This window comes from Mus caroli, unplaced genomic scaffold, assembly GCF_978045245.1.
Source record: "Mus caroli unplaced genomic scaffold, Mus_caroli_1 scaffold_2, whole genome shotgun sequence".
Taxonomy (NCBI): domain Eukaryota; kingdom Metazoa; phylum Chordata; class Mammalia; order Rodentia; family Muridae; genus Mus; species Mus caroli.
The window spans coordinates 139,529,803-139,557,304 of NW_028227257.1; the positions used below are offsets into that span (position 1 = coordinate 139,529,803).

Here is a 27,502-nt window from a genome sequence, read left to right on the forward strand (position 1 = left end):
TCAGTCTTGCTTATGAATATTGATGCAAAAATACTCAGTAATATTCTTACAACAGAATCCAAGAACACATCAAAAGGATCTTTCACTGAAATCAAGTAGGCTTCATCCCAGGGATGCAGCTATGGTTCAACATACAGAAATCTATAAATGCATTCCACTATGTTAACAAAATTAAAAAAAAATTACATGTTCATCTTATCAGTACTGGTAGTTCTAGCTCAAGCAATTACACAACAAAAGAAGGTCAAAGCAATACAAATTTCTAAGGAAGAAGTCACCATATCACTATTTGCAAATGGTATGATGGTATACTTAACAGAACACAAAAATTCTACTAGAGAATTTCTACACATGATAAACAACTTCAGCAAAGTGGCTGGATATAACATTAACTCAAACAAATCAGTAGCCTTCCTCTACATAAAGTATAATTGGGATGAGAAAGAAATTAAGGAAACAACACACTTCTCAATAGTCACAAATAATATAAAATATCTTGGTGTAACTCTAACCAAACAGGTAAAAGACCTGTATGACAAGAACTTCAAGTCTTTGAAGAAAGAAATCAAAGAACTCAGAAGATTGAAAGACCTCCTATAACCATTAACATAGTAAAAAATAGCCATTTTCCCGAAAGCAATCTACAGATTCAATGCAATCTCCATCAAAATCCCAACTCAATTCTTCACAGAGATAGAAAGTGCATTTCTGAACTTCATCTGGAATAACAAAAAAAAAAAAAAAAAAAACAAAAAAAAACCAAAAAACCCAGGATAGCAAAAGCAATTCTCAAGAATAAAGAACCTCTGCAAGAATCACCACTCCTGACCTCAAACTGTTCAGAGACAGGCAGGTGGATCAATGGAATAGGATTGAAGACACAGAAATAAACCCACACACCTATGGTCACTTGATCTTTGGCAAAGAACCCACAACCATATAGCAGAAAAAAGACAGTATTTTCAACAAATGGTGCTGGTCTAACTAGAGTTCTGCATGCAGAAAAATACAAATTGTTCCATTCCTATCTCCTTGTACAAAACTCAGGTCCAAATTGATCAAGTACCTCCACATAAAGCAGATATGCTGAATATAATAGAAAAAAAAACTGGGAAAGGCCCTCAAAATGTTGGCACAGGGAAATTTTCCTGAACATAGCAGCAATGGCTCAGGCTCTAAGGTCAACAATTGACAAATGGTACCTTATGAAGCTGAATAGCTACTGTAAGGCAAAGGGCACTGTCAATAGGACAAAATGGCAACACACAGATTAGGAAAAGATCTTTATCGACCCTATATCCAAAAGAGGGTTAATATCCAAAGAATACAAAGAACTTAAGAAGTTAGAATCCAGAAAATCAAACCAAATAACCCAGTTAAAACATATAGTATAGAGCTAAACAGAGAATTTGCAACTAAGGATTCTAAAATGGCCAAACGACACTTAAAGAAATGATTAATGTCCTTAGTCATCAAGAAAAATGCAAATCAAAACAACCTTTAGATTCTACCTTACACCAAACAGAATTTCTGAGATCAAAATGTCAGGTGGTGATAACAGATGCTGGCGAGGATTTGGTGAAAAAGGAACACTCCTCCATTGCTGGTGTGATTACAAGCTGGTAGAACCACTCTAGAAATCAGCTTGGTGGTTCCTCAGAAAATTGGAAATAATTTTACCTTAAGATCCAGCTACACCACTGGGGCATATATCCAAAAAGATGCTTCAACCTATGGCAAAGACATGTGCTCCACTATGTTCAGAGCTTATCTATTTATACCACGGAGAAAGCAATAACAAAAACTGCAAAGTACTTATTTACTTACATACCAAATTTAGTTCTCACAGTAACACTTCCAAGTGGACAAAAGCATGTCACAAGGTCTCACTAGTTACATTAGTGACATCAGAATTTCCACTGTAATTAGGTATTTTACTAAATCATAACTTTAGATTTCTACCAAGCCAAGAAATTAAGCAGGTGAATAAGTATCAGCCCAGGTAAATTCTCCTGACTAAGAATCAAAACACAATGTATAAATTAATTAAGTTACAAATATATATTAATATTTATTTTTAGAACAGTACTGGGAAATGTTGGTTAATAAGATATTTATGATATTAGCTATTTTGAAACTTTAAAAATTCATTATACTTATATTGTTTGCTTAATAGGTATACTATGTCTCAATGTTTATATCCGGTAACTCTTAGTGTTGGTTAATATCCTAAATTTTATCAAGATTTAGATAGTAGTGTATCTGAGTATTATACATATTACGGCTTATTAGTAACATTAAAACATATAATACTTTATTAATCATACGTACCAATTTCTGCATTGATTTTAGAATTGAAATCTTGTATTTAAGATGTTTTCCGGATAGTGTCTCTTTGCTTTCAAATTCTGTTACTGTTTTCCAAAGGTTTTCTTATTCATAAAGTGCTCATTATTTTTTAGCTATTTGCTTCTTGGTAATTTGAAAGAAATTATTTAAGGAATGTCAAAAATCAAGCAAAGTCTTATTAGGAAATGTTGTTTACATGTCTTAGAAAAAGAGCTTCAAAGACAGTACCTGAAGGTACTAATTAAGACAACAATTCTCACATTCTATTTAGTACTTGAAATAAAACTTCAGGAAATCTGGAAAAGACAGTAAATATTATTTTCTTTTAACTATTCATGTTTTAATTTATTAATTTTATATACAAATGTTACATGTGCAGTAAAATATATAATTTCTCTAACAATACTATAACCCAAATAGATTAAATTTTATAAAAATGACAGAAAAATTAACAAATTTTCTCCTCATTTTTCTCCTTCCCCATTTGTAATGAAGAAGCTCGTTCTCCTGTTGGTTGCATTGGGAATGAATTTCAGTGCCATCCTGATGGAAACTGCATCCCTGATCTGTGGCGCTGTGATGGAGAGAAAGACTGTGAGGACGGCAGTGATGAAAAGGGCTGCAATGGTACCATTCGACTGTGTGACCACAAAACCAAGTTTTCTTGCAGGAGTACAGGTGAGCCTGGTGTACATCCTGGAGGCAGAATCCTCTGGGTCAAGCACCATCTATAGCTCATCACTGAAAAGCATCCTGAGTCTTTGGTAAATATTCTGACATTTTTGGATATAATAGTACTAAAGCATCAGTGAGAACCCTTATGGATGGGGCACCATCCTATTAATGTTTTCCTTATGAACTCCTGTGTGGGGCCAGCCCCAGCTGCTCTTCTTTCTTGCTTGTTCCTCTTGAGGCAGCAGAGAGGGAAGAGCATTGAAGTGGTAAGAATGTATTACAAGGTATTTACTGTTGCTGTTTAAAACGTTTTTAAGTTTAAGTCACTTTGCTACTGTAGCTGACCTGCTGGCATTCCTTTGGGACCAGAAACTGCAGTTTCTGGCATTTAGCACCTCATCATAAAACCACAGGGGATTAAGTAAAGGATAAATTGCTAGGGATTTTTCCCTCTTGTCCAGATGCCTCTCAGGCTAGGGGGAAGTTTGGAGCAGTAAATGTCTATTGAACCAGGAAGAGAATCATGCTCACAGAAAGGGGGAAAAAAAACTTTTACGCAAGCAAATATGGATTAAACTCACATAATCATGCATAGACATTCATAAATCTTCATTCTCAACATTTTGGCCCAATTTACATGCTATCTCATAATTACATATTTAACACACACACACACACACACACACACACACACACACACATCCATACTTACATATGTATATAGAGCAAAAGACCAAGCGCCAGTGCAAAAAGAACTCATTCAGGCAAGCTCAAATTTTTATCACATAGAGAAAGAAAAGGCTTTTACCCTTTTATTCCTAAATGAAATAAACCCGTTTGTAAGAAGAAATCTTTGTTCTCTTTAGCAAGACTAAGCCTGCTTTCCTATTAAGCAAAGACCTGTTCTGCCCCATAGTAAGAGGAAGCCTGCCTACAAGTTCTGTTCTCTCTGCATCTTCTTCTTTGCTCTTTCCCTCTATATTTTGCACATTGCTCTCTTCATATTTTAACTTGCCTTACAATTTCTAAGTTACTCCACTCTGCATTCCCCTTGTAATCTTGCTCTCCCCTCCTGCTCTGATGTAACAATGCCCTTGCTCACAATGCCTTACCTCCAATGACTTACTCCCAATGTTTTCTCTCCAAGGTTATGTCATGCAATATGATCTTTCCTAGTCTTTTCTGCCCTTTCTAGGAGAATAAATCACATGGTTTTTGTTAGCATTGCTTTTTTATGAAAGTTCTCTAGTAGTTCAAACACAAATTGAATAAGAAGTTTACAACAGAGAATGTTTACATGCATATCCATTAAGAGCAATTATATGGTTAAACATACTTCATTTGTCTCCAGTTCTATAGGTTCATGGAGTGTTAAAAAACATAACTTTTGTGATAGTGAAGTTTTGTATCAATAAACCCAGTCAATATTTTATCTTCTGTCCTTGAACCTATAGTAAAACATTAGTTTCTTTTTTATGTCCTTTGGTTAATAGTTTTACAACCTCTGGGAATGTGTTCTAAGTTGCAGATGCCCGATCGCTGTCTCAGAAGCAATTACCTCATGACAGTTGAAATCTTGCAAAGTTCTCATTGCAGTTTTGATTATCAGCAAGGACTTAATAGCAGTCCTTTTATAAAAGAGCTTAATAATTAATAATAATAATTAGACTAATATAATTTAGGAACTCTAAAAGAATCATCATTAATAATTAAGAAGTCATCCATTTGTTTATGTAGCATCACTACAAGTCAGTATATCTTTACTGTTCCTCAAAAATCTGCTCAAAAGGGCGGGCTAATACCTAGCGATTGTTATATATACTTAATAATAACAGAAAAAGCTTATTAATAGCTGGAATCTTTCCTAAAATGGAATTCTCCTGCACATTGACTGCAGAAGTAAATAAATCCATCATAAACTATACAATCCATAGCAGAACCATCTCAGGAAGATCACCTGCTAGGTTTTAGGTTCTCCTTGATGGCTTCTGGCACCCATGGAATAAATGGATATGTTTAGTTTGCCAAAAATCCCAAAGCCTGAAGAGCAGAATTAAAACCTGAAATTGGTGTATTTGTGCTTAGAATCTGTAGGAGAATCTCATGGTCAGAGAGAAAAGCACCAACCTACACTCAGCAGTTCTGTAGATAAAATTCACCCAGAACATAAATTCCACTGGAGGTAGGGGCAGATCACACATGTTACTTTATATCTACTTTTCTAAATTTCTTTGTCTTTGCTTAGTTCCTGCTAAAAGTGTTTATCACTTGATTCTAATTGTTTTGAGACTCATAAGTCATATTGTTATTTTCAGTAAAGATGGTTGATATGACTTTTCCTGTTTTTTCTATTTATACAGAGTTCCACTTCATCTCTCCATGATATCTCCTCCCCTAGTTCTTCCATGTCTTCATTCATAGCTCTGGTGTCCTGTTACCCCTGGCCTCCATGGTTCCCTTTCCCTTTCCTACTTTCCTCTAACACTGCAGGTTATGTACTCACATTTAAAAGTTCAGAGCAAGGAATCACAATAAAAAAGTACATGTAGAGTTTGTCTTTCTTGAACTGCTTTAGCTCAGTAAAATACTTTCTAGTTTTACCCATTTACCTGAAAACTTACATGAGCTCAATTTTATTTTATAGTTAAGTAGTATTCCATTGCACATGTATCAGATGTTCATCATCCATTTGTCTGTTTGAGTAGAACTGTCGGGATGTGCCAATTGAAGACTCTCTGGAAGCCTTTGGGAATAAGCCAAGAAGGGGGTAATCTGGGTTATATGGTAGATTTACTTTCAGCTTTTTGATTCTTCTAGGCACTGTTTTTTTTATAGAGGCTGCACCAATTTGCAAGTCCATCAATAATAAGTGAATGCTACATTTCCCCCAAGTCCTTGCCAGTGTCTTTTTGTGAGTTGTTTTCTTGTTCTTATCCACTGTAATTAGAGTGAGATGAAATCAAAGGTTATTTTTAATTGCATTTCTCTAGTTGCTCAGGATATTGTATACTTTTAAAGAAATTTTATTGTCATTTTATGTCCTCTTTTGAAAACTTTTGCTTCAGATCTGTAGCATACTTTTTAATTGGGTCATGTGCTTTCTTAATTATTTTTGAGTGATATATATATCCAATATATCTAGCAAAGATTCTGTCCCACTCTGTGGCCTTTGTCTACATGCAATTGATTGTTTCTTTTCTGTATAAAATATTTTAATTTTATGATGTTCCATTTTTCAATTACTGAAGAAATTAATCTTATTTATAAAGTTCCTTCATAAATACTAGTATTTTATAGGGTATTTCTTTTGTGTTCTTCTAGGAAGTTTCAGCATTTCAGATTTTACATTGTGCTCTTTGATGCATTTAGATTTAATATTTTGCAAAGTAATAAAGACAGGTATACCTGCATTCATCTACAGACAGATATCCTGTAGTTTTATGAAGACTGTGGCCTTCATCCAGTGTAAATTTTTGGCATATGTATCAAATATATCAAATGGCTGTAGCTATGTGCAGTCTACTTTGGCTCTTTTATTTTATTCCATTGATCTACATGTCTGGTGTGTTGATGTGTGTGTGTGTGTGTGTGCGTGTGTGTGTGTGTGTGTGTGTGTGGATGTGTGTGTGTGTGTGTGACAGTACAGTACCATAATACCTTTATTAAGTCTACAGTATAGTTTAAAAATCTAGAATAATAATGATCCATCCAAAAATTTGGTTTGAGTTTGTTTGGTTTGGTTTTTTTCTTGTCTGTTTTTGCACAGGATTGTTTGCCTATACATAGTATTTTGTTTTTATGCTACTATGTAAGTTTTAGTGTTTTTGTTTGTTCTATTTTGTTTTGTTTGTTTACTTTTCCTATTCCTATGAAGAATGTTGTAAAGATTTTGATTGTGACTATAGTTAGTCTATAAATTGCTTTTGGAATAATGGTCGTTTTCACATTCATTTTACTATCCAACCCACAAGTGTGAGCTGCATTCTCATTTTCTATTGTCTTTCCATATGTTTTCTTCAGAGATTTAAATTTTTTATTGTCAATGTCTTTAACTTCTTTGGTTAGGATTACTTTTAGATATTTTTATTTTTTATTTTTTTGAGAGTAGTATAAATGAGAATGTGCCCATTATCTCTTTCTCATCATTTGAGTTGTTGCTGTGTAGAATAGCTTTTGATTTTTGTAAGCCAATTTTATATCCAGCCATTTTGCTAAAAGTATTGAATTCTAGCAATTCTCAGGGCATATTTTATGGGCTGTCTTATATATACTTGTTTTTTGCAAATAGGGTTAAGTTGATAATTTGCTTTCATATTTAGTACCTCTTAATTTCTTTCCCTTGCCAAGTGCTGCCATTCACGTGCCAAATGTCATAATAAAGATGAATAGCTTAGTGGAGAGCCCTATCTTATTTTCAATTTTAATGTGATTGCTTTGAGTTTTTTCTCCATTTAGATAATATTTGTTTTCAGGTTTTCATGTATAGCCGTTATTATTATTCATCCCAGCCCTACTCTCTCTAAGACGTTTATTACAGGGTTGTTCTGGATTTTGTCACACAACTTTTGTGTATCAATTAAGATAGATGACCATGTGATGTTTGCCCTTACTGACTTACTGACTTATGTATGTTGGGACTATCCCTGAATCCTGAGGTCAAGCTAACTCCATTCATTTGGTGATCTTTCTGATGTATGTTTGTATTCTGTTCACCAGTATTTCATTGAGAACTTTTCCATCTATGTTTATCAAAGATATTGGGCTGTAGTTACTTTGTCTGATTTTTTTCTTACAAAGGTTGGGTATTTAAGTAATACATCAAAGAAGAAATTTAAAGGTGCCCTTTCTGTATCTTTTTGTTGTTGTTTTCTTTTTTGAACAGGTTGAAAACTATAAGTTGCAGATCTAGAAATTTAAGTAGAATACTGATGTAAATTAATCTGGGCCTGGTCGTTTTTTAGTCAGAAGTTTTATTACTGTTTTAATCTCATTTGTTACAGATATGTTAGGTATTTTGATGTTTGATGCTATTTAATTCTGGCTCTCTCTCTCTCTCTCTCTCTCTCTCTCTCTCTCTCTCTCTCTCTCTCTCTCTCTCTCTCTCTCTGGGTAACCTGTCTATTGGAGAAAGTGTGGTCTGTTAAAAGAGTGTAGTGTTGAAATTATCTACTCACTGTCAGTAATTAAAGTTAATCTGTGTTTTCAATACTTACATTTGTTTAAGTAATTATAGATTCATTTGCTTTGTTTCTTATGGCTATATTTCTTTCTTTCTTCAGTCTGATATTTTTACATCTAATATTCCTTGACTTGAAGAAAATAAATTCTTTTGGATTATGTATAACATGGAAAATGTGTCTTTCTTCTTAAACTATGGCAGATAGTTTTTCTGGTCTCTGATTAAGATTGGTCTCTGTAATTTTTTGGAACTTGAACTCTCTGTCTCCTGGCTCTTCTGACATGTAAAATTTTTATCAAGAAAACAAGTGTCATTCTGATGGGTTTTCCTTTATATATGATTTATATTTTTGTGTCTGCCAGTACTTTTTCTTTATTCTGTATACTTGCTGTTTTGGCTGTTATATGCTGTAGGAAATTTCCTTTTTGCTCTTGTCCATTTATATTCTATGAACTTATTATATTTGTATGAGTTTGTTTTTCCTTGGTTTGTAGAAGTTTTCTTATATAATCTTAGTGAAGAATTTATGCTGTTGACCCATGATTCTTCTATGATTATAATCTGAAAATGTCATCTTTTCATAGTGTCCCTCAGTTCTTATACATTCCTTTTATGTCTTTTAATTTTTCCATATTATTTGCTTAGGTGGTCTAATTCCTCCTTTATTTTATCTTTGAGCCTAGATATTCTCTCTTGTGCCTGAATACTTTTTACAGATTTCTCATACAGTTATTGATTTTTTTCAATTCCATCTTTATTTTTGCTTGAGTCTTCTTCAATATTTCTCTTTAGTTAATTCAGCTTTAAAATTCTGAATTGCTGCTTTTATTTCATTCATTTGTATTTTTGGTTGTTTTGACCAATGCGTTGGCATTTATTGTCATTCTAATTAGATCATTGAGCTGAACTGTTTATTGTGTCTTCTTTAAATTCCTTGAATTATTTGAGTTTATTATTTTATTTTAAACACTGGGTCCTGAACATCTAGGCAGTTCTTATTGGAAGACATTTATATATACATACACATATACATACATACATACACATACACACACACACACACACACACACACACACATACATACATACATACACACATACATACATATACACTTGAATTTTCATATTGATTATATTTTTGCAATGATATCTGGGCATATAGACATTTTCTATTGATTATGTATGTGCCTGATGTGACATTGTAACTGCCTTAGACTGGAACTGCACTGTATCCCAGAAAAAGCCTGTAGTCTTCATGTTGTGCTGTCAAGTTATAATCAGGCTGGCTGACAAGTTTGAGTAGATACCTAAAATGTGCAAGAAAGACAAAGCCCAGGGATTAGGCTCCAACAATATTTGTCACAATCTTGTGACTCTTTATAACTGTTACACAGTATTTTTTATTTTATTTTTCATTTTTTTGGTTATTTTATTTATTTATGTTTCAAATGTTATCTCCCTTCCCAGTTTTCCCTCCACAAACTCCTATCCCCTCGCTCTCCCGCTGCCTTTAGGAGGGTGCTCCCCCACCTGCTTGCCTGCTCCCCCACCTGCTCGCCCACTCCTGCCTCAACACCCTAGTATTCCCCCACCCTGGGTCATTGAACTTCCACAAGTCTGAGGGAACTCCACTTCCAGTGATGCCCGATACAGCAATCCTCTGCTACTGGAGCCATAGTTCCCTCCATGTGTACTCTTTGGTTGGTGGTTTAGTCCCCGGGGAGCTTTGAAGGGTCTGGTTGGTTGATATTGTTGTCCTTCCTATGGGGTTGCAAACCCCTTCAGCTCCTTCAGTCCTTGCTGTAACTCCTCTGTTGGGGTCCCCAGGATCAGCCCGAAGTTTGGCTCTATGCATCTGCATCTGTATTGGTCAGGGTCCAGCAGAGCCTCTCAGGGGACAGCTATACCAGGCTCCTGTCAACAAGCTCTTCTTGGCATCATCAATAGTGTCTGGGTTTGGTGTCTGCAGATTGGATGATCCCTAGGTGGGGCAGTCTCTGAATGGCTTTTCCTTCAGTCTCTACTCCACTCTTTATCCCTGCATTTCGTTTTGACCGGAGAATTCTGGATTAGTATGTTTGAGGGGAGTGGGTAGCCTCATCCCTCAACCAGGAGCCAAGTATATCCACTAGATATGGTCTCTACTCTATCCACTAGATATCTCCCCTTTGTTGGGTATTTCAGCTAATGTCCTCCCTGTTAGGTCCTGGGAACCGCTTGGGTCCCTGGCATCTGGAACTTTCCAGTGGCTACCCCAGTTTCCCCTCCCCCACTGCTACACACCTACTTTCAAATTTTTGACCCTCTGTACTTCTGCCCCATCTCCTCCCATATCTGAACTGCCCCCATTTTCTCCTCCTCCTCTTCTCTCCCTCCCGGATCCCTCTCTCCTTCTCTTCCCAAGATTACTTTGTTTCACATTCTCAGTAGGACTGCAGCATCCATACTTTGTTGTTCAGAAATTTTTTGTAGTATTCATAAATTCATAGGTGACTTTTGTCAAATATATACATTTAAGCCTCCTTAATAAATTTTATTCAGTAAATTAATTCTTGTGCTACAGAACCAATTTTTAAACTCAGATCAATTAGTATAATTCAAAGTTATATTATGGTTGAAATATGGCCATAGAAGTCTTTCATGTGCATGTAAATAAGACAGTGGGAAATGTGTCAAAGCCAGACATAAAGTGATGAAGAAGAACCCAAGTTTGAGATAATTGAGTGTGCTATTTAAGTTTCGCACACACACACACACACACACACACACACACACACACACATACACACTCACACATACACACGCACACATGCACATGCACACATGCACACACACACACAGCACCACCACCACTATGATGTATTTTAAAGGTGGTAACTCTCAGTGTCCATTTAAACTAAAAAGTCCATAAAAAGTGATTTTAAACTATATGAACACATATAAAAGATAAATAATAAATGAGATGGACAGGAAAATGTAATAGAATGTTTTATGTCCCATGTGCCTGATGCTCCAGTGTAGAGGTCAATGTTGGTCTGCAATAAGTACTTTTAAAAAGCTTCTTATAAATATAATTGAATTAAAACACTCAAGTATAAGGATGATTACTGGCAATTATCGAAAAGCTGAATTCTTAAGGACACTTTTCTAAGATTTGGATTATATCTTTAAGATGTTTATATTAAATATATTTATACCTAATTTGTCCAAGGGCTTCAAAATTGAAAGTGTAAAAGCAGGGTTGTGAAATAGACTAATACCTTCATTTGAAAAAGCAGTGGAGAAAGTGGCAATTTATTCATCATGCGCCTAAAATATAATCTCTCCCCTAGATGCAACAGAATGCCATGCATTAGAATTAGGAAGCCATTACACACAGCCTCACATTAATGTTGACTATAGAAACCATTTTGAACATAAGTGACACTAAAATAAATTACATATATAAACACTGATCCAATTATTGTTCTTTCAAATTTTCTATTCACTTACTTCAATTATTCATTTTATACTCTAAAAGACCAAAAACACATTCAAATTCATCAATTCATAATTCATGTTTATCTTCAAAGATTTCTCAAGTTCTAGTTTAAACATATAAATATTATTAAGGTATTAAATTTATATTTGTTTATTATAATGGCCTCTCTTTTACACTAATTATTATCAGTTAGCATTTAAATATACACATATAAAGAGCTATTAATACTTATTAAGAGTAATGTGAGAGAAAAACTGAACTAAAATACAATACAACCATCAATGATTCAGAGCATTTCAAAGGATCAAAATCCAAGCCCTATCACCTCTGGTGTCTCAAACCCAGATCTGTAAATAACACTAATTCTATCAAATTGGATGACGAGGGAAAATGCATGTCCCCACGCTGTGGATGTCTAAGCATAATATACATAATCACTCCCTTTAAGTTGTGCTTTCATGTGTTTTGGTCTCAGCATTGAGAAAAGTAGCTAGTATAATGTATTTTGAAACTAAACTGCTTCCAATCTTTCAATAAATCACTGTAGGTGCACTAAAGTTTATAATTAAGAGGGAAAACTACCCAGAGAACTTCTATAATGAATTTAGATATAAGTTGGTGTTGGTTGTTTTGTTGTTTCTTGTTATTTATTTATTTTTTTACAGCAGCAAGTTTGAAAATACATTATGGAGTCCATACATTCCCCTCTGCTACCTTTCCCTGCATAGCTTCCTTCACTCTCCGTATCCTGCATACCCTGTAACAGAATAGTGCATGCATTACAATTAGTGAACATGTAACCAACCATACCAAGGCCACGTGTCTCCGCAGCACTATCTCTTGGGATTGCACATTGATGGTACTAGAAATAGTACATTATTATAGGCATTCACATTATCATTCAGAATCCTCAGTTCATCAGCCTGCCCATGCTTAACTTCCACTTCTGCCTGGAACCTGTTGATCTTCTTACTGTCCCTCCTTTTCCAGAATGTCACGTATATGTAGTCATACAGTGATGTGATCTTAATATTTGCTTCATTTCTTCCTTATTCTATTCTTATTCTCACTTATTCTATTCTTTTTGCATTGAGAAATGATTTTTTAAATTTACTCATCTATTGATAAATACATTAATGTTTCTAGTTTTTGAAATGGTCAATACAATTGAAGCAAATACTTATTAAAAGTTGTTCATGGGCTTTATGAGGATTTATAAGAAATAGTTAACTTCGATTAATCTGGGGACAAAATAGGGCATAGGAGCAAACAATGTAGCCCCCATTATAGTAGCAAAGGAACTTGTGACTATTCATTATCTTCATTGTGACTACCGGTTGAGAATGGTGAAGGATATTACGATTGGCACAGTAATTTTAGGGAAGAAAAATCTAAACATTATTTTTATAATGAAGATCATTTCTTGAAGATTTCAAACTAAAATAATTTTTTTGCTCTATCTAGAGGAAAAGAGAGATATGGAAAAAGCAGAATGTAGGTGTCATTTTTCAAAGTATCATATTTTGATATTGTCTTTCCAGCAATTGCTATAAATTGATGCTAAGCCATATTTGTTCACATTAGATTTCATTAAAATACACAACATACACTCCCTGTCATGTCTCAAAGTCAGGACAAATTATATATAAAGTTATCCTTTGCAGAAGGATGTATCCAAATCAGCTGCTGAGCTCAGGGCTCACTGTATCTAGTATTCTGCTTTTGGCTCAACAGGTGTTATAACAATTCTCTGTGGGTTTCTGTGAATCACAGAGCCTTAGTCTTGTGTGACTTTGAACTGTTTTCTGTCTTGGTATTAGATCAACAAATACAATATGAAAAATGAATTTAATCTGGAGCTTTAGACCTACAATGATCCTCCTATTCTGTAATTAGCCAGTAGAATACTTCCATTTATTTCTCACATCATGGTGAGCTTTTCACCATCTAAGTGTCACAAACTAATGAAACACTTTGTTCACTTCTTCTCATTATTATTATATATCTTCTGCTGATTTATTTCTGTAAAAATTGCAACTTTAGTTGTGTGTTTATTCTTGCTAAGGTTAACCTTATCCCTTCTATTTGTTTTGTTTTATTTTGTTTTGTTTTTATTTTGTTTTCCTTTGTTTTAAGGGTCTTTAGAGTGTGATTCTGTCATACAATGTGTATAGGTGATTCTATCATTTTCATTTCTTGCTCTTTATTTTCTTTCCCTACATGAATTGTTTTCCCCTCGATTTGCACATGCCCAACAAAGAAAATTTACTCATGTTACTTTTCTCTGTCTTCCACATTCCCTTGTATAATGTATCTAGATGTCTTGTGTTTTATGTATCCTTCCATGCCTTGCATTCTACCATAAATGATAATTTCTCTTTGAGTTACTGGAAGTAATTTTTCAGTTTATAATGCTCTGTCTTTGCACTTCAGTAATGCAGTAAGGTCAGATGATTTAAGCAAGCATTTGCTCCAGTCTCCTGACATATCAAATAGAGGCAATGAAAACCTGAGGCCATGCTTATGTTCTGGTCTGTGCTGCCACTGAGAGCCATGACTGGGTCCAAGGTCCTACTGCGTAGCTCTGTAGCCAGGGTATGTGTCAAAATTCATGACCTGAGTTGCCACCAAAACATGTGGATGTCTGTGTTCTGGGATGCAACTTGAAGCCATGTTGAAGTGTGTAGGCTCTACTGCCACAAGGTACCATAATGAAATGCATGACCTGTGCTGCCTCTTGAATCCATAGCTATTGAGGTCTATTGTATGGGCTACCTCTGAGGGCCCTGCCTAGGTCTGTGGTCCTACAGCACCAGGGGCCATATTCATTTTCTGTGCTGTTGCGAGAAACTATGTGGGTGCCTATAATCTGTGTGCTCCAACTAGTGGTAAAAAACAATGATGATACTTTTATAGTAATTTTGATGACTGCAGATACATAGTTGAGAAAGATGCACATGGTTGAGAAATGACAACTCCTATCTACAACCCTCCCCCCAAAAAGTTTCAGCTCAAACAGGAAGTAATTGAAGAGAACTCTTAAAAACTGTGATGTGAAAGCTGAGTTCTCCACAAATCATGGCTTGTGGCAGAGGTACAGCAAGGAAACAACTCAGTCCATTTAAGAGGTAGACCACTGAGAGTTTGGTCATGCTTCAGTGAATATACAGGACTTGTTCTATTTCTTCCTCTTTCTTTTCTTTTAAGTTTTGTTTCTCATCATTTATTTTGGTGGGTTCACAAGGCTAGCGAGCATACAAGGAAAGACTGAGGAATGGAAATGATCGGGGAGCATGATGTGAAATTCCCAAACACTCAACAAAAATATCATGTTTAAAAATACCAAATGGAATGGCTAAAAGCCAGCCTGGCCAGAGTTTCAACTGTCTGTCCTTATTACAGCTTGGACTTTCACTGTAGTGCTTGACTGTAGTTCAAGTCTCTTCCATGTGTTTTCCCTTCCCTTGTCCAAAGTCACCACCTAAGACCTCTAGTCATTTATTTTATTTTCCTTGTTTTTGTCTGGTTTTCCTTTTTTCGTTTTAATTTTTTAAATATCTATTAAATATATAATCTGGGTTAAGCATTACATATAATTCTGCTTGTTCAGGTGACTGACTTGTAAAGTTCTATCCAGAAATCTAGCCCTACTTGGAACTGCCATTTTCAGTATTTTGTTCAACAGCACATTTTCATCTAAAGACTCCTTTCTCCTTACTGCTGGAGACACCCTCATCCGTTGTAAAGCAGAGCATATCTTTTATACTTACTGTAATCATATCCATTTTCCAATCTTACTGATGTCTCTGCATTGTGTCCATCACCCAATCCTCCCTTCCTAGATTATTATGGCTTGTAGTTATGCTTGCACAGTCTCTCACTTGGTACTTTTGTGTTGCCTTAGTTGCTCCTCACATCTGCATGCTTCAGTGCATTCAAAACTAGGAATGGGATTCTTAGCAAATAATAACCAATGATATTGTCTGAATGCTGTAGAAAAAAATATTGTCTAGAGTTTACAAAAACATAACTTCAACTGGTAATTGACATTTCATAATCTACAACCTCACAGTGACTAATTGCTAATTTTTTTAATGGGTACCATCTTCCTCTTACTTAATGCATTTAGAAAGAGGAGTATCAATCCACTTTCTGAGTTAGATTAAACAAATATTGATTAAAAACAGGATATACTTGTAGTCATACCTGATAATCATGTATAAAATTCAGTATACATGGTTTTGTGGTTATAGTACATATTAATATATTAAGAAAGTAAGATTTAGCATAGAATAAAAGTGTATTTATAATATAAAACTATTCAGTGTTCAACTAGAAAAATTTTTCTATATACTTAAAATTTCACAGCCATCTGTGATGGTTAAATGACTATTACTTTTTCTATGCTCAATATTGGAACATCAGTATTTCATAAACAGTTTGTAGTTCTCATCCCTCTACCCTCTTCATTAGCTAGCTAAGCATGTAATGTATGCTAAATATTTTCTAAATGAAAGTGAATCTCAGAACTGGCAGAACAACCAAAATGTATGTAGAAGTAGCATTGTCTCATATAAAAATCATATAGCAGTCTTATAGATATATTAATCCATTGGGATGTCTCAAATATTCTATTCTCTTCATGCTCATTTTCTTTGTGTGTGGGAGGAGAGTAATATCTATATGCATTCTTGTGAAGGTTAGATGGCAAACATGAGTATCTGTCCATTCTTGCCTTGCACTTTGTTTGAGACGAGTTTTGTTGTTGTTGTTTGTTGTTGATGTGCTTTCCACACAATCTGGGCATTAGCTTCTGGGTATTTTCTGTGTCTGATTACCTTCTCCCTATGGGAAACCTGGGACACAGATGCTCCCACTTGCCTTTTACGTAGGTTTTACATATGCAAACTCAGAACCTCACACATGTACAGCAAATGTTTATTTCTCCTTGAGTATCTCTCCAGTAATATGTCCATATATTTTTTTAATACTGAAGTATCTTAATTCATTTTATGTTTTCACACATACGTTCATATACTATAGGATGCCTGTGCAGTTCATAAGACAGGAACTATCTCTGGTCCCCAGTAATTTAACGTATGTTTTTAGACTTATGAGCAAGCATCTTTACTTTCTGAGCCATCTTGCCAGCCTTCATATTCTTAATATTAGTTGTGATCTGTATTAGAAGACAATGTTTCTTTAATAACACATATTACCTTTTAGCAAAATTCTAGTAACAGGTCATGTCACCAACCTTTAATACTAGCAGAACCTTAGTAGGCAGAGAAAGCTGATTTCCATGAGCTTATGGTGAGTATCATATAAATAATGAGTAGACCAGACAGAGCTAAAAACACAGAACCAAACTTATAAAACTTACATAAATGAAAAATGATAAATGTTAGAGAATTAGGTCATAAAAATTCTTTGTCTTTTGCTGATATTTTTCCTTTTACTGAAATTAGAATTATCTTCATTCAATATATATCCTGATTACAATCCCACTTCCTCTACTCTCAGTTCTTGCTCCTCCATTCCCATCCAAATCCATACCCTTTCTGTACCTCCTTTGAAAATAAAGAAGCATCTTAGGAATAATAATAAAATAAAACAAGAAAAAAAAACTAATTGAATATGACAAAGTAACTGAAAAAGAAAAAGAGCCAAAGAAAAGAGACAAGAACTGTGTATAGACAATGAGACTCATTCATTGGTGCAGACCAATTTTTCATAAAAATATTGGGAGCCCTCATTTTAAAAAAGACCCTCAAAAATCATTTAATAGAGAAGAAAATATCAAGAATAGATATTTGATTGTGTCAAAACAGTAGCATATATTGTATATGCAGAAATGCATGCAATTGTTCCTAATCTATTGATATTATAATGGTATCTAGTGTGGGATGTGTATTGTATTGTACAGATATTGTATTGTGCAGATATTTCTGCTGCTTGAGTATGCATGTGACAGTGTGTGATTGTACTAGATGCCTTTGTTCCACTAGGCTAGTTTGTTGTTCTTCAGTTTTGTTGTTGCTATGAGATCATTTTAATTGTCCTGACTGGAAGCAAAAATGTACACTAACCATAATAAAAACCTTGCAGTACAGTTTCAGATTGGAAAAAAAAATAACAATGTAAATAAATCAGAAAATATACTGAAATCAATTTAGCAACTACCATCCTCTCCTACTTTCAGCCTATTCTAAGAAAGAATTTGTAAACAGCAAGCTTCTATTTGTTTGAATCTTGCTTTAACATTTTCAAACACTGGTTTTTAAAGAAGAGGTAAGAATTTAGGAATATTTGGGAATGTTTTTATAGTATTAAGTACTTACTAAGTTTTGCATATCTACTAATAATTTCTCTAGCACATCTGACCACTAGTAATTTATGTTTCTTTTGATAATACCAACATGGAGCATGCCCTAGTGTTTTTTATGTGCAGGTGGCAGTACATAGACCCAAAGTACTTGGCTACTCAAGACTTTATGCACATGAATTCAAGATGTGATAATCCATCTTGATTCAAATTCAATCAAAGTCAACCTTCTTTAAAAGTATTTACTGGTGTCATTTGCTAAATTTATTTAAATAGTGAGTGTGAGTTCAAAATGTTTGAAACTTAAAATAGTAAGTTCCACTTCATCTATATGTTGGTTAGAATTAAAATCAAACACACAGGATCTGAAGGAGCAATTAAGTGTCAAACCTTCTCTAAAATATAAAAGGAATGCTTTTTTGTTTCTTTTGTTTTGTTTAATTTGGAAGTTTTATCTAGGTTCTATCCTGATGTTAATTATATAACTGGTGATTTGGAGGCAATCATGTGAATATGATTATTTACCTTATGAGGTCAACTTTCCATTAGTGACGGCACACAGATTCACCGTAATTTTGACTGTGAAAGATCAATAGTGATTTGCAGATATGATTTTTATAATGCTGTTCTGGAGCCTATGGTTAGAATGTCATGATGCATTGGTGGTGCCAGGGATCAAAGGAAGAAGTACCTTGGTTAACCAACTCAAAGGTGGGCCTATCTCATTCTTGGACTCCATGATATGGTCTTAAATTTTCAGATGACTCCATACAATTTATTCCTTAAGTAGAGGATGACATATTTCAAAGAAAAATTGTGCATTGTGCAACAATTTTGCATTGTGCATCAATCTTGCTTTATGAATTGGATTATAAATTCCTTGCTGAAGGTGACAAGGCCAAGGGATTTTATGTTTTGTTTTCTATGGCCTCTGTGAAAGAATACCTCACAGAGTATCTGGATACACAGGCTGTATAATTGACTGTCCAGTTTGCTGGACTTTGTGGCAGGTGCACATGAACCTCATCTTCATCATTTTTGAATCCAACCCACAATATTTTGGAAAAGTTATATAGATATATGTGAGAGAAAGACTGTACACCACAGAATTATTTTTCAAAGTCTATCTCCTTTCTGCCCTGTGTTGTCAGAGCCTCATTTTTTTCCCCCACAGGGGCAATCACCTTCACCTGTCCAGTCTTCTAGAAAGATTTTCCTCTGAAGCTGTGGGTTTTGAGATCCATAGAATAAATTGACTACTGACTAAAGTATTTGAAAGAAAATTATGTCTGTACAACATATCTACTGAATATGTATTTTCATGTTACTATACCCCAAGTAATATCCACAAATATTTATTTAACACTTACACTGTATTAAATTTGGTTTTCATAACTAATTCAGTGATATGGGCATGTTATAGGAAAAGATACACTATTTAGTATAAAAGACATGCAAATTGGTCAACTGTGGATCTGTAGAAGTCTCTGAAACGAGACTCTTGAGGATAGCAAGACATAAGTATACATATACTAACGCACTTATGGAAATGAACTCATGCATATTAATATATACATGAATCCTTTTAGTGTGCAAGAAAGCCCACCTCTACTTTTTAAAACACTTTTTAAAACTGGTGTCTTCTAAGATTCTTTCTTAATACCCTGTGCTCATTCTCTGTCACTAAAATCACTATTGCAGTCTATTGCACTGCAATCCTTGTTACTTTCTTGGGATGGGAATTTAAATTTCTGACAGTCTTTCCATAACATGCAAAACACTGATATATATCACTGCATGCAATACTTTCAAATCTAGATTGCTTGTTGTATAGCTGATGTATTTTGTGTTTGCTCATTTTTAAACATTTTCCGACAAGGAAGTTGCTCAAATGTACAATATTTGAGGTGATTCTTAAACCCTTGTCAAATCTGTCTGTTTATCCACTATTTTGATCTTGACTTAACTAATAGAGAAGAAATGGCCTCAAACTGACATTTAAGTTTACATTTTAAATTACAAGAGCTTTTAAACATCCTACATTATTTTATTTAAATGTTGTACATGTATTAGATTATTGATATTATTACACTAATTTAAAAAATATCTACATTTAATGGAATATATCCAGTAAAAAATTTTAGTTTCTTTTGACAGTTGATGTTTACATATTAGTGGGGTTCTTAATGCTATTTCAACACATCCATGTAATGTGCACTAATCAATTCCTTCCCCACCTATCTATCCTTCTTTCCTTTCATAATATCTAGTAACAGCTATGCTATGTCAGATAAAATTTTTGCTTATTTTTTAAACATTGACATGTGAAAAGGAACTTGTGATATCATATTTATGTATATGATTTATTTCCCTTAACATAATTCCTTCCAATGCTACCAACATTGCTCATTGCTGGAAGTGACAGAAATTTATCCCTCTTAAGGAATAATATCTAATTGTGTGTGTGTGTGCGCGTGCACGACTACACAGTGATCATAATTTATTCATCCATTAATGAACATTGATATTACTTCAATTTTTAGCTTTCATTAAAAGTACCAAAATAAACATAACAAGCAATCTGTTTAGTAAGTTAATATTTTTATTATTTGTGGGTATGCACACACATACACCACAATGCTTGTGTGAAGGTCAGGAGAGAATTTGTAAGAGTTCGTTCTACATTTTTTCAGGTGCTTCTCTGCCATTCGGTATTCCTCAGGTGAGAATTCTTTGTTCAGTTCTGAGCCCCATTTTTTAATGGGGTTATTTGACTTTTTGGAGTCCACCTTCTTGAGTTCTTTATATATATATTGGATATTAGTCCCTTATCTGATTTAGGATAGGTAAAGATCCTTTCCCATTCTGTTGGTGGTTTTTTTGTCTTATTGATGGTGTCTTTTGCCTTGCAGAAGCTTTGCAGTTTCATGAGGTCCCACTTGTCAATTCTCGATCTTACAGCACAAGCCATTGCTGTTCTATTCAAGAATTTTCCCCCTGTACCCATATCTTCAAGGCTTTTCCCCACTTTCTCCTCTATAAGTTTCAGTGTCTCTGGTTTTATGTGAAGTTCCTTGATCCACTTAGACTTGACCTTAGTACAAGGAGATAGGAATGGATCGATTCGCATTCTTCTACATGTTAACAACCAGTTGTGCCAGCACCATTTGTTGAAAATGCTGTCTTTCTTCCACTGGATGTTTTTAGCTCCCTTGTTGAAGATCAAGTGACCGTAGGTGTGTGGGTTCATTTCTGGGTCTTCAATTCTATTTCATTGGTCTATTTGTCTGTCACTATACCAGTACCACGCAGTTTTTATCACAATTGCTCTGTAGTAAAGTTTATGTCCAGCATGGTGATTCCACCAGAGGTTCTTTTATCCTTGAGAAGAGTTTTTGCTATCCTAGGTTTTTTGTTATTCCAGATGAATTTGCAGATTGCACTTTCTAATTCGTTGAAGAATTGATTTAGAATTTTGATGGGGATTGCATTGAATCTGTAGATTGCTTTTGGCAAGATAGCCTTTTTTACAATGTTGATCTTGCCAATCCATGAGCATGGGAGATCTTTCCATCTTCTGAGATCTTCTATAATTTCTTTCTTCAGAGACTTGAAGTTTTTATTATACAGATCTTTCACTTCCTTAGTTAGAGTCACGCCAAGATATTTTATATTATTTGTGACTGTTGAGAAGGGTGTTGTTTCCCTAATTTCTTTCTCAGCCTGTTTATTCTTTGTGTAGAGAAAGGCCATTGATTTGTTTGAGTTAATTTTATATCCAGCTACTTCACCGAAGCTGTTTATCAGGTTTAGGAGTTCTCTGGTGGAATTTTTAGGGTCACTTATATATACTATCATATCATCTGCAAAAAGTGATATTTTGACTTCATCTTTTCCAATTTGTATCCCTTTGATCTCCTTTTGTTGTTGAATTGCTCTGGCTAGGACTTCAAGTACAATGTTGAATAGGTATGGAGAAAGTGGACAGCCTTGTCTAGTCCCTGATTTTAGAGGGATTGCTTCAAGCTTCTCACCATTTACTTTGATGTTGGCTACTGGTTTGCTGTAGATTGCTTTTATTATGTTTAGGTATGGGCCTTGAATTCCTGATCTTTCCAAGACTTTTATCATGAATGGGTGTTGGATCTTGTCAAATGCTTTTTCCGCATCTAAGGAGATGACCATGTGGTTTTTGTCTTTGAGTTTGTTTATATACTGTATTACATTGATGGATTTCCATATATTGAACCATCTCTGCATCCCTGGGATGAAACCTACTTGGTCAGGATGGATGATTGTTTTGATGTGTTCTTGGATTCGGTTAGCAAGAACTTTATTGAGGATTTTTGCATCAATATTCATAAGGGATATTGGTCTGAAGTTTTCTATCTTTGTTGGGTCTTTTTGTGGTTTAGGTATCAGAGTAATTGTGGCTTCATAGAATGAGTTGGGTAGAGTACCTTCTGTTTCTATTTTGTGGAATAGTTTGTGAAGAACTGGGATTAGATCTTCTTTGAAGGTCTGATAGAACTCTGCACTAAACCCATCTGGTCCTGGGCTTTTTTTAGTTGGGAGACTATTAATGACTGCTTCTATTTCTTTGGGGGATATTGGGCTGTTTAGATCATTAACCTGATCTTGATTCAACTTTGGTACCTGGTATCTGTCTAGGAACTTCTCCATTTCATCCAGGTTCTCCAGTTTTGTTGAGTATAGCCTTTTATAGAAGGATCTGATGGTGTTTTGGATGTCTTCAGGATCTGTTGTTATGTCTCCTTTTTCATTTCTGATTTTGTTAATTAGAATGCTTTCCCTGTGCCCTCTAGTGAGTCTGGCTAAGGGTTTATCTATCTTGTTGATTTTCTCAAAGAACCAGCTCCTTGATTGGTTCAACATCCTTAATCATCAGGGAAATGCAAATCAAAACAACCTTGAGATTCCACCTTACACCAGTCAGAATGGCTAATATCAAAAATTCAGGTGACAGCAGATGCTGGCGAGGATGTGGAGAAAGAGGAAACTCCTCCATTGTTGGTGGGATTGCAAGCTTGTACAACCACTCTGGAAATCAGTCTGGCGGTTCCTCAGAAAACTGGTCATAGTACTACCGGAGGATCCAGCAATACCTCTCCTGGGCATATATCCAGAAGATGTCCCAACCAGTAAGAAGGACACATGCTCCACTATGTTCATAGCAGCCCTATTTATAATAGCCAGAAGCTGTAAAGAACCCAGATGCCCCTCAACAGAGGAATGGATACAGAAATTATGGTACATTTACACAATGGAGTACTACTCAGCTATTAAAAAGAATGAATTTATGAAATTCCTAGCCAAATGGATGGACCTGGAGGGCATCATCTTGAGTGAGGTAACACAATCACAAAGGAACTCACACAATATGTATTCACTGATAAGTGGATATTAGCCCAAAACTTAGGATACCCAAGATTTAAGATACAATTTGCTAAACGCATGAAACTCAAGAAGAATGAAGACCGAAGTGTGGACAATATGCCCCTTCTTAGAATTGGGAACAAAACACCCATGGAAGGAGTTACAGAGTTAAAGTTTCGAGCTGTGATGAAAGGATGGACCATCTAGAGACTGCCATATCCAGGGATCCATCCCATAATCAGCTTCCAAACGCTGACACCATTGCATACACTAGCAAGATTTTGCTGAAAGGACCCAAATATAGCTGTCTCTTGTGAGACTATGCCGGGGCCTAGCAAACACAGGAGTGGATGCTCACAGTCAGCTATTGGATGTATCACAGGGCTCCCAATGGAGAAGCTAGAGAAAGTACCCAAGGAGCTAAAGGGATCTGCAACCCTATAGTTGGAACAACATGATGAACTAACCAGTACCCCGGAGCTCTTGTCTCTAGCTGCATATGTATCGAAAGATGGCCTAGTCGGCCATCACTGGAAAGAGAGGCCCATTGGACTTGCAAACTTATATGCCCCAATATAGGGGAATGCCAGGGCCAAAAGAATGGGAATGGGTGGGTAGGGAAGTGGGGGGCGGTATGGGGGACTTTTGGGATAGCATTGGAAATGTAATTGAGGAAAATATGTAATTAAAAGTATTAAAAAAAAATAGAGTTCGTTCTATTCCTCTATCGTGTATCCTGGGTATTAAACTCATATAGAGCTTGGCAGCAAATTTCCTTACTCACTGAGTGAGCCATCTCACCTGGCTGAAATTGTTATTTTCCCATCCATTTCATTGAGAGGAGAGAATAACTCTTGGTTTAAACATGGATTTTCATAGTGGCCAATACTGAACAACTTTGAGTTTTTTTGGTTATTTTTTTTCCTTGTAGAATTGTGCATTCACCTCACTTTCCCATTTTATAAAAGGGCCTTACTTGGTTTATCCTTGTTAAACTTTGGAATTTTGTAACCCGTTGTGGATATTAATCATTAGTCCAGTATCTCAACTCTGAACCTCACTTGCTGCTTTTATGATTTTTTCTGTCTTCACATTAATGCCATATAATTCTATTGAGTATAGCAAAAAATATTTCCATTTAGGGTAATTTTAATAGATACATTCTAAATGCTGTCCTACTTAATTCTGTACATTTAAAATCTAGCTAGTTTACATTTCAAATTTTACCTTCCTGGTTTTTCCTCCTCCCAGAAACCCCCTATACCATCCCCCCCCCCCTGCATGTATGAGGGTGTACCATCATCATAGGAAATAATTTTAGATCTGATTCTTGCTTTTTCAGGTGTGGTGGTGTATCTGGGACTTGCTATGGTGGGAGAACTGGGTTCTGATGATCCCAAACAGAAACTTTGGTTTCTGTTGTTTATGTTCTTATGCTTGCCTCCTGCCATCTGATTATCTCTAGTGCTACCTACTCTCGCTATATCTGATTGGAGCCTGTCCTTCCTGTGATTCTGGTTGTGTCAGAACTCCTCAGAATTTAGATGTCTCTGTGATCCTGTGATTCTGGGGTCCTGTAATCTTGAGATCCTGGGTGTGTCAGAGCTGTTGGGCATCAAGCTGCCTCTGAAACTCTGAGACCCTGGTGTTACCAAGCTCCTGGGATCCTGGGATCCTGGGATCCTGTTGCCTCTGATCCTGGGCATGTTACAGTGCTTAGGAGTAGAGATTCTTTTGGGTGTTGTGGGACTGGCTTCAGAGTTCGTGCCAAAGGTTTGCTTGGGGTACCTCTGATCCTGGGCATGTTAGAGCACCTGGGAGTAGAGCTTCCTCTGCGTGTTGTGGGACTGGCTGTTGAATTTGTGCCCATGGTCTGCTCATGAGGGCATCATCCCAGACAGGAAGAAACTGGAACCGGTGCCACTGGTGGGACAGGGTTCCTGTGTCCCTGAGTCCCACTGGTCCTAGTTACTCCCGATTCTTAATTTCTTACAGCCTTATTTTTTTAGTTTTGAGTAATTTAAAATTATGTTTTCGTGTTATTGCAGTTGATATGTTCATTTCTATTATTGTTGATTCTTTCTAAATTGTATGTACCTTAGCTTGGACTTATAGAACAGATTTTATTCCTGTTGTTAAGTTTATAATTTGTCTTCATTTAAAACAAATCTATTATTGAAATAGCAGTCAGTTCTTAGTTTAAACGTTTTTTTCAGTAATATATGTTTAAAATCATCTAGAATACTTTAGTCATTTCAGTACTGATTAAGTGGTTTTCATTTGAGTAATAAAAGTGAAGACTATTATTAAATTTTACAAATAAGTTTGATAATTTTAAATTCAGTGTGTTTTAAAAAATTGACATAATATTTTCATTTCAAATTTTTATTTTGACCCTTATTGTATAAATGATAGACTTTTTAATCAGACTACTAACTGTTTCTGGATACATTTTAAAATTTGTATTACTTACCAACAATATATACTCCAGAAATGATAATTACCTAGAAATACAATAATAATAATAATAATAATAATAATAATAATAATAATAATAATAATAATGTGTAAATAAGAAATAATTTGCAGTGAAAAATATCACTACCAAGAACTACAACAAAACAAGATTTCACAGACAACAACATCCATGGCCCAGTGTGTACTCTACATGTTGACTTTGAAAACATTATGGTCAGCAGCCATTTTTGTTTGTAAATCAGTAAAAACAAAACATTTTTACATGTTCTATTGGTGTGTATTAAAATCATCAACATATCATTCTTCTTTAATGTGTTATTTATATTAACTCTTTGAGATTTTCATATAGTGCACTTTAACCAAACTCAACCCCTCTTTCCCCTAGCTACCACCAGATCAACCCCAATTTTCCCATCCTATCCAAACTTCCTGTGCAATTTTGTTTTAATGACCCAATAAATTTAGGTTGTTTCTCTTGAGCTTATATGTAGGGGTCTGTCCATTAGATCATGTTTAACCTTAAAGAGAGCATACAATTAGAGGAAATGGAGTATCCATTCCCCATAAAATAGCAACTGTTGAATCCATCCAGACACTGTCAATGATATTCTGCTAAACTTTCAGACAGAAGCCTAGCATACCCCATCATCAGAAAGGCTTAATCTAGTAGCTAAGGGAAACAGATGCAGGCACCAACAGACATCTATTACACAGAGTTTTGGGGATCCTGTGGAAGAGGGGATGAAGGACTATAGAAGACAGAGGGATCAAGGACACCACCAAAAACCTACAGAATCAACTAACCTGGGCCCATAGGCACTCACAGAGACTGAACCACCAAATGGAGAACATGCATAGGACAGACCTAGGCCCTTTACACATATTTACACAGCTGTGTAGCTTAGTTTTTCAGATCGGGCTCTTAACAATCGGAAGAGGAACTATCTTTGGCTCTGTTATCTTTCTTTGAGACCTTACCATCCTACTGGGCTACCTTATCTAGCTTTAATAGGAGAATATATCCCTAGTGTTACTTCAACTTGATATACCAAGGTTAGTTAATATCCATGGGAGGCCTCCATTTTCTGAAGAGAAAGGGATGGGACATGGATGGGAAGAGACCAGAGTTTGAGGAGAAAAACTCAGAGAAGAGGAGGAAAGGAGATGGAAATTTTAAATAACATAAAATAAAATATAAAGTAGCAACTACCAACAGCTTCTCAGAGGGAAAACTGTTGAGACCTTCCTTCTTCCCTCTTGTCTGTATTACTCTTCCTTGTTCAAGCCTTTTCCAAGCAAAAGTAGCTACTCTGATTTCCTAAATGCAGTCGTCCTGTCATATCCAGAAGACACTGTTTCATTTTTCCTCTGCCTTGCCCTACTCCCTAGTAATCATTCTTTCTACTCTCTCTGAATGGTCGTTAAGCCTAGGGGTAGGAGTGATAAAGCTGTTTTGGCAGAACACTCCAAAATCAATTGTTCTTGGACCATTGACCATTTGTCCATTAATCACCAACCACTGCATATAAAGGAAATTCTCTAATTAATTAGCTTGGTGATCTATACCTAACAATAGTTACACAGTTATAAATTTGCAGGCCCCCATTGGTGTTATTTC

At 35.4% G+C, this 27,502-nt stretch overlaps 1 protein-coding gene across 3 annotated transcripts in view; it reads left to right on the forward strand.

Moving 5' to 3' along the window:
* The window catches only part of Lrp1b (LDL receptor related protein 1B), a 2,026,300-nt gene that overhangs the window by 1,246,224 nt on the left and 752,574 nt on the right, over window positions 1-27,502 (forward strand). For all 3 annotated transcript variants that reach the window (XM_021181392.3, XM_029472167.2, XM_029472172.2), the window contains exon 21: window positions 2,845-3,027. In XM_021181392.3, the coding sequence (XP_021037051.1) occupies window positions 2,845-3,027 (183 nt within the window). The remainder of the gene's footprint in view (window positions 1-2,844; window positions 3,028-27,502) is intronic.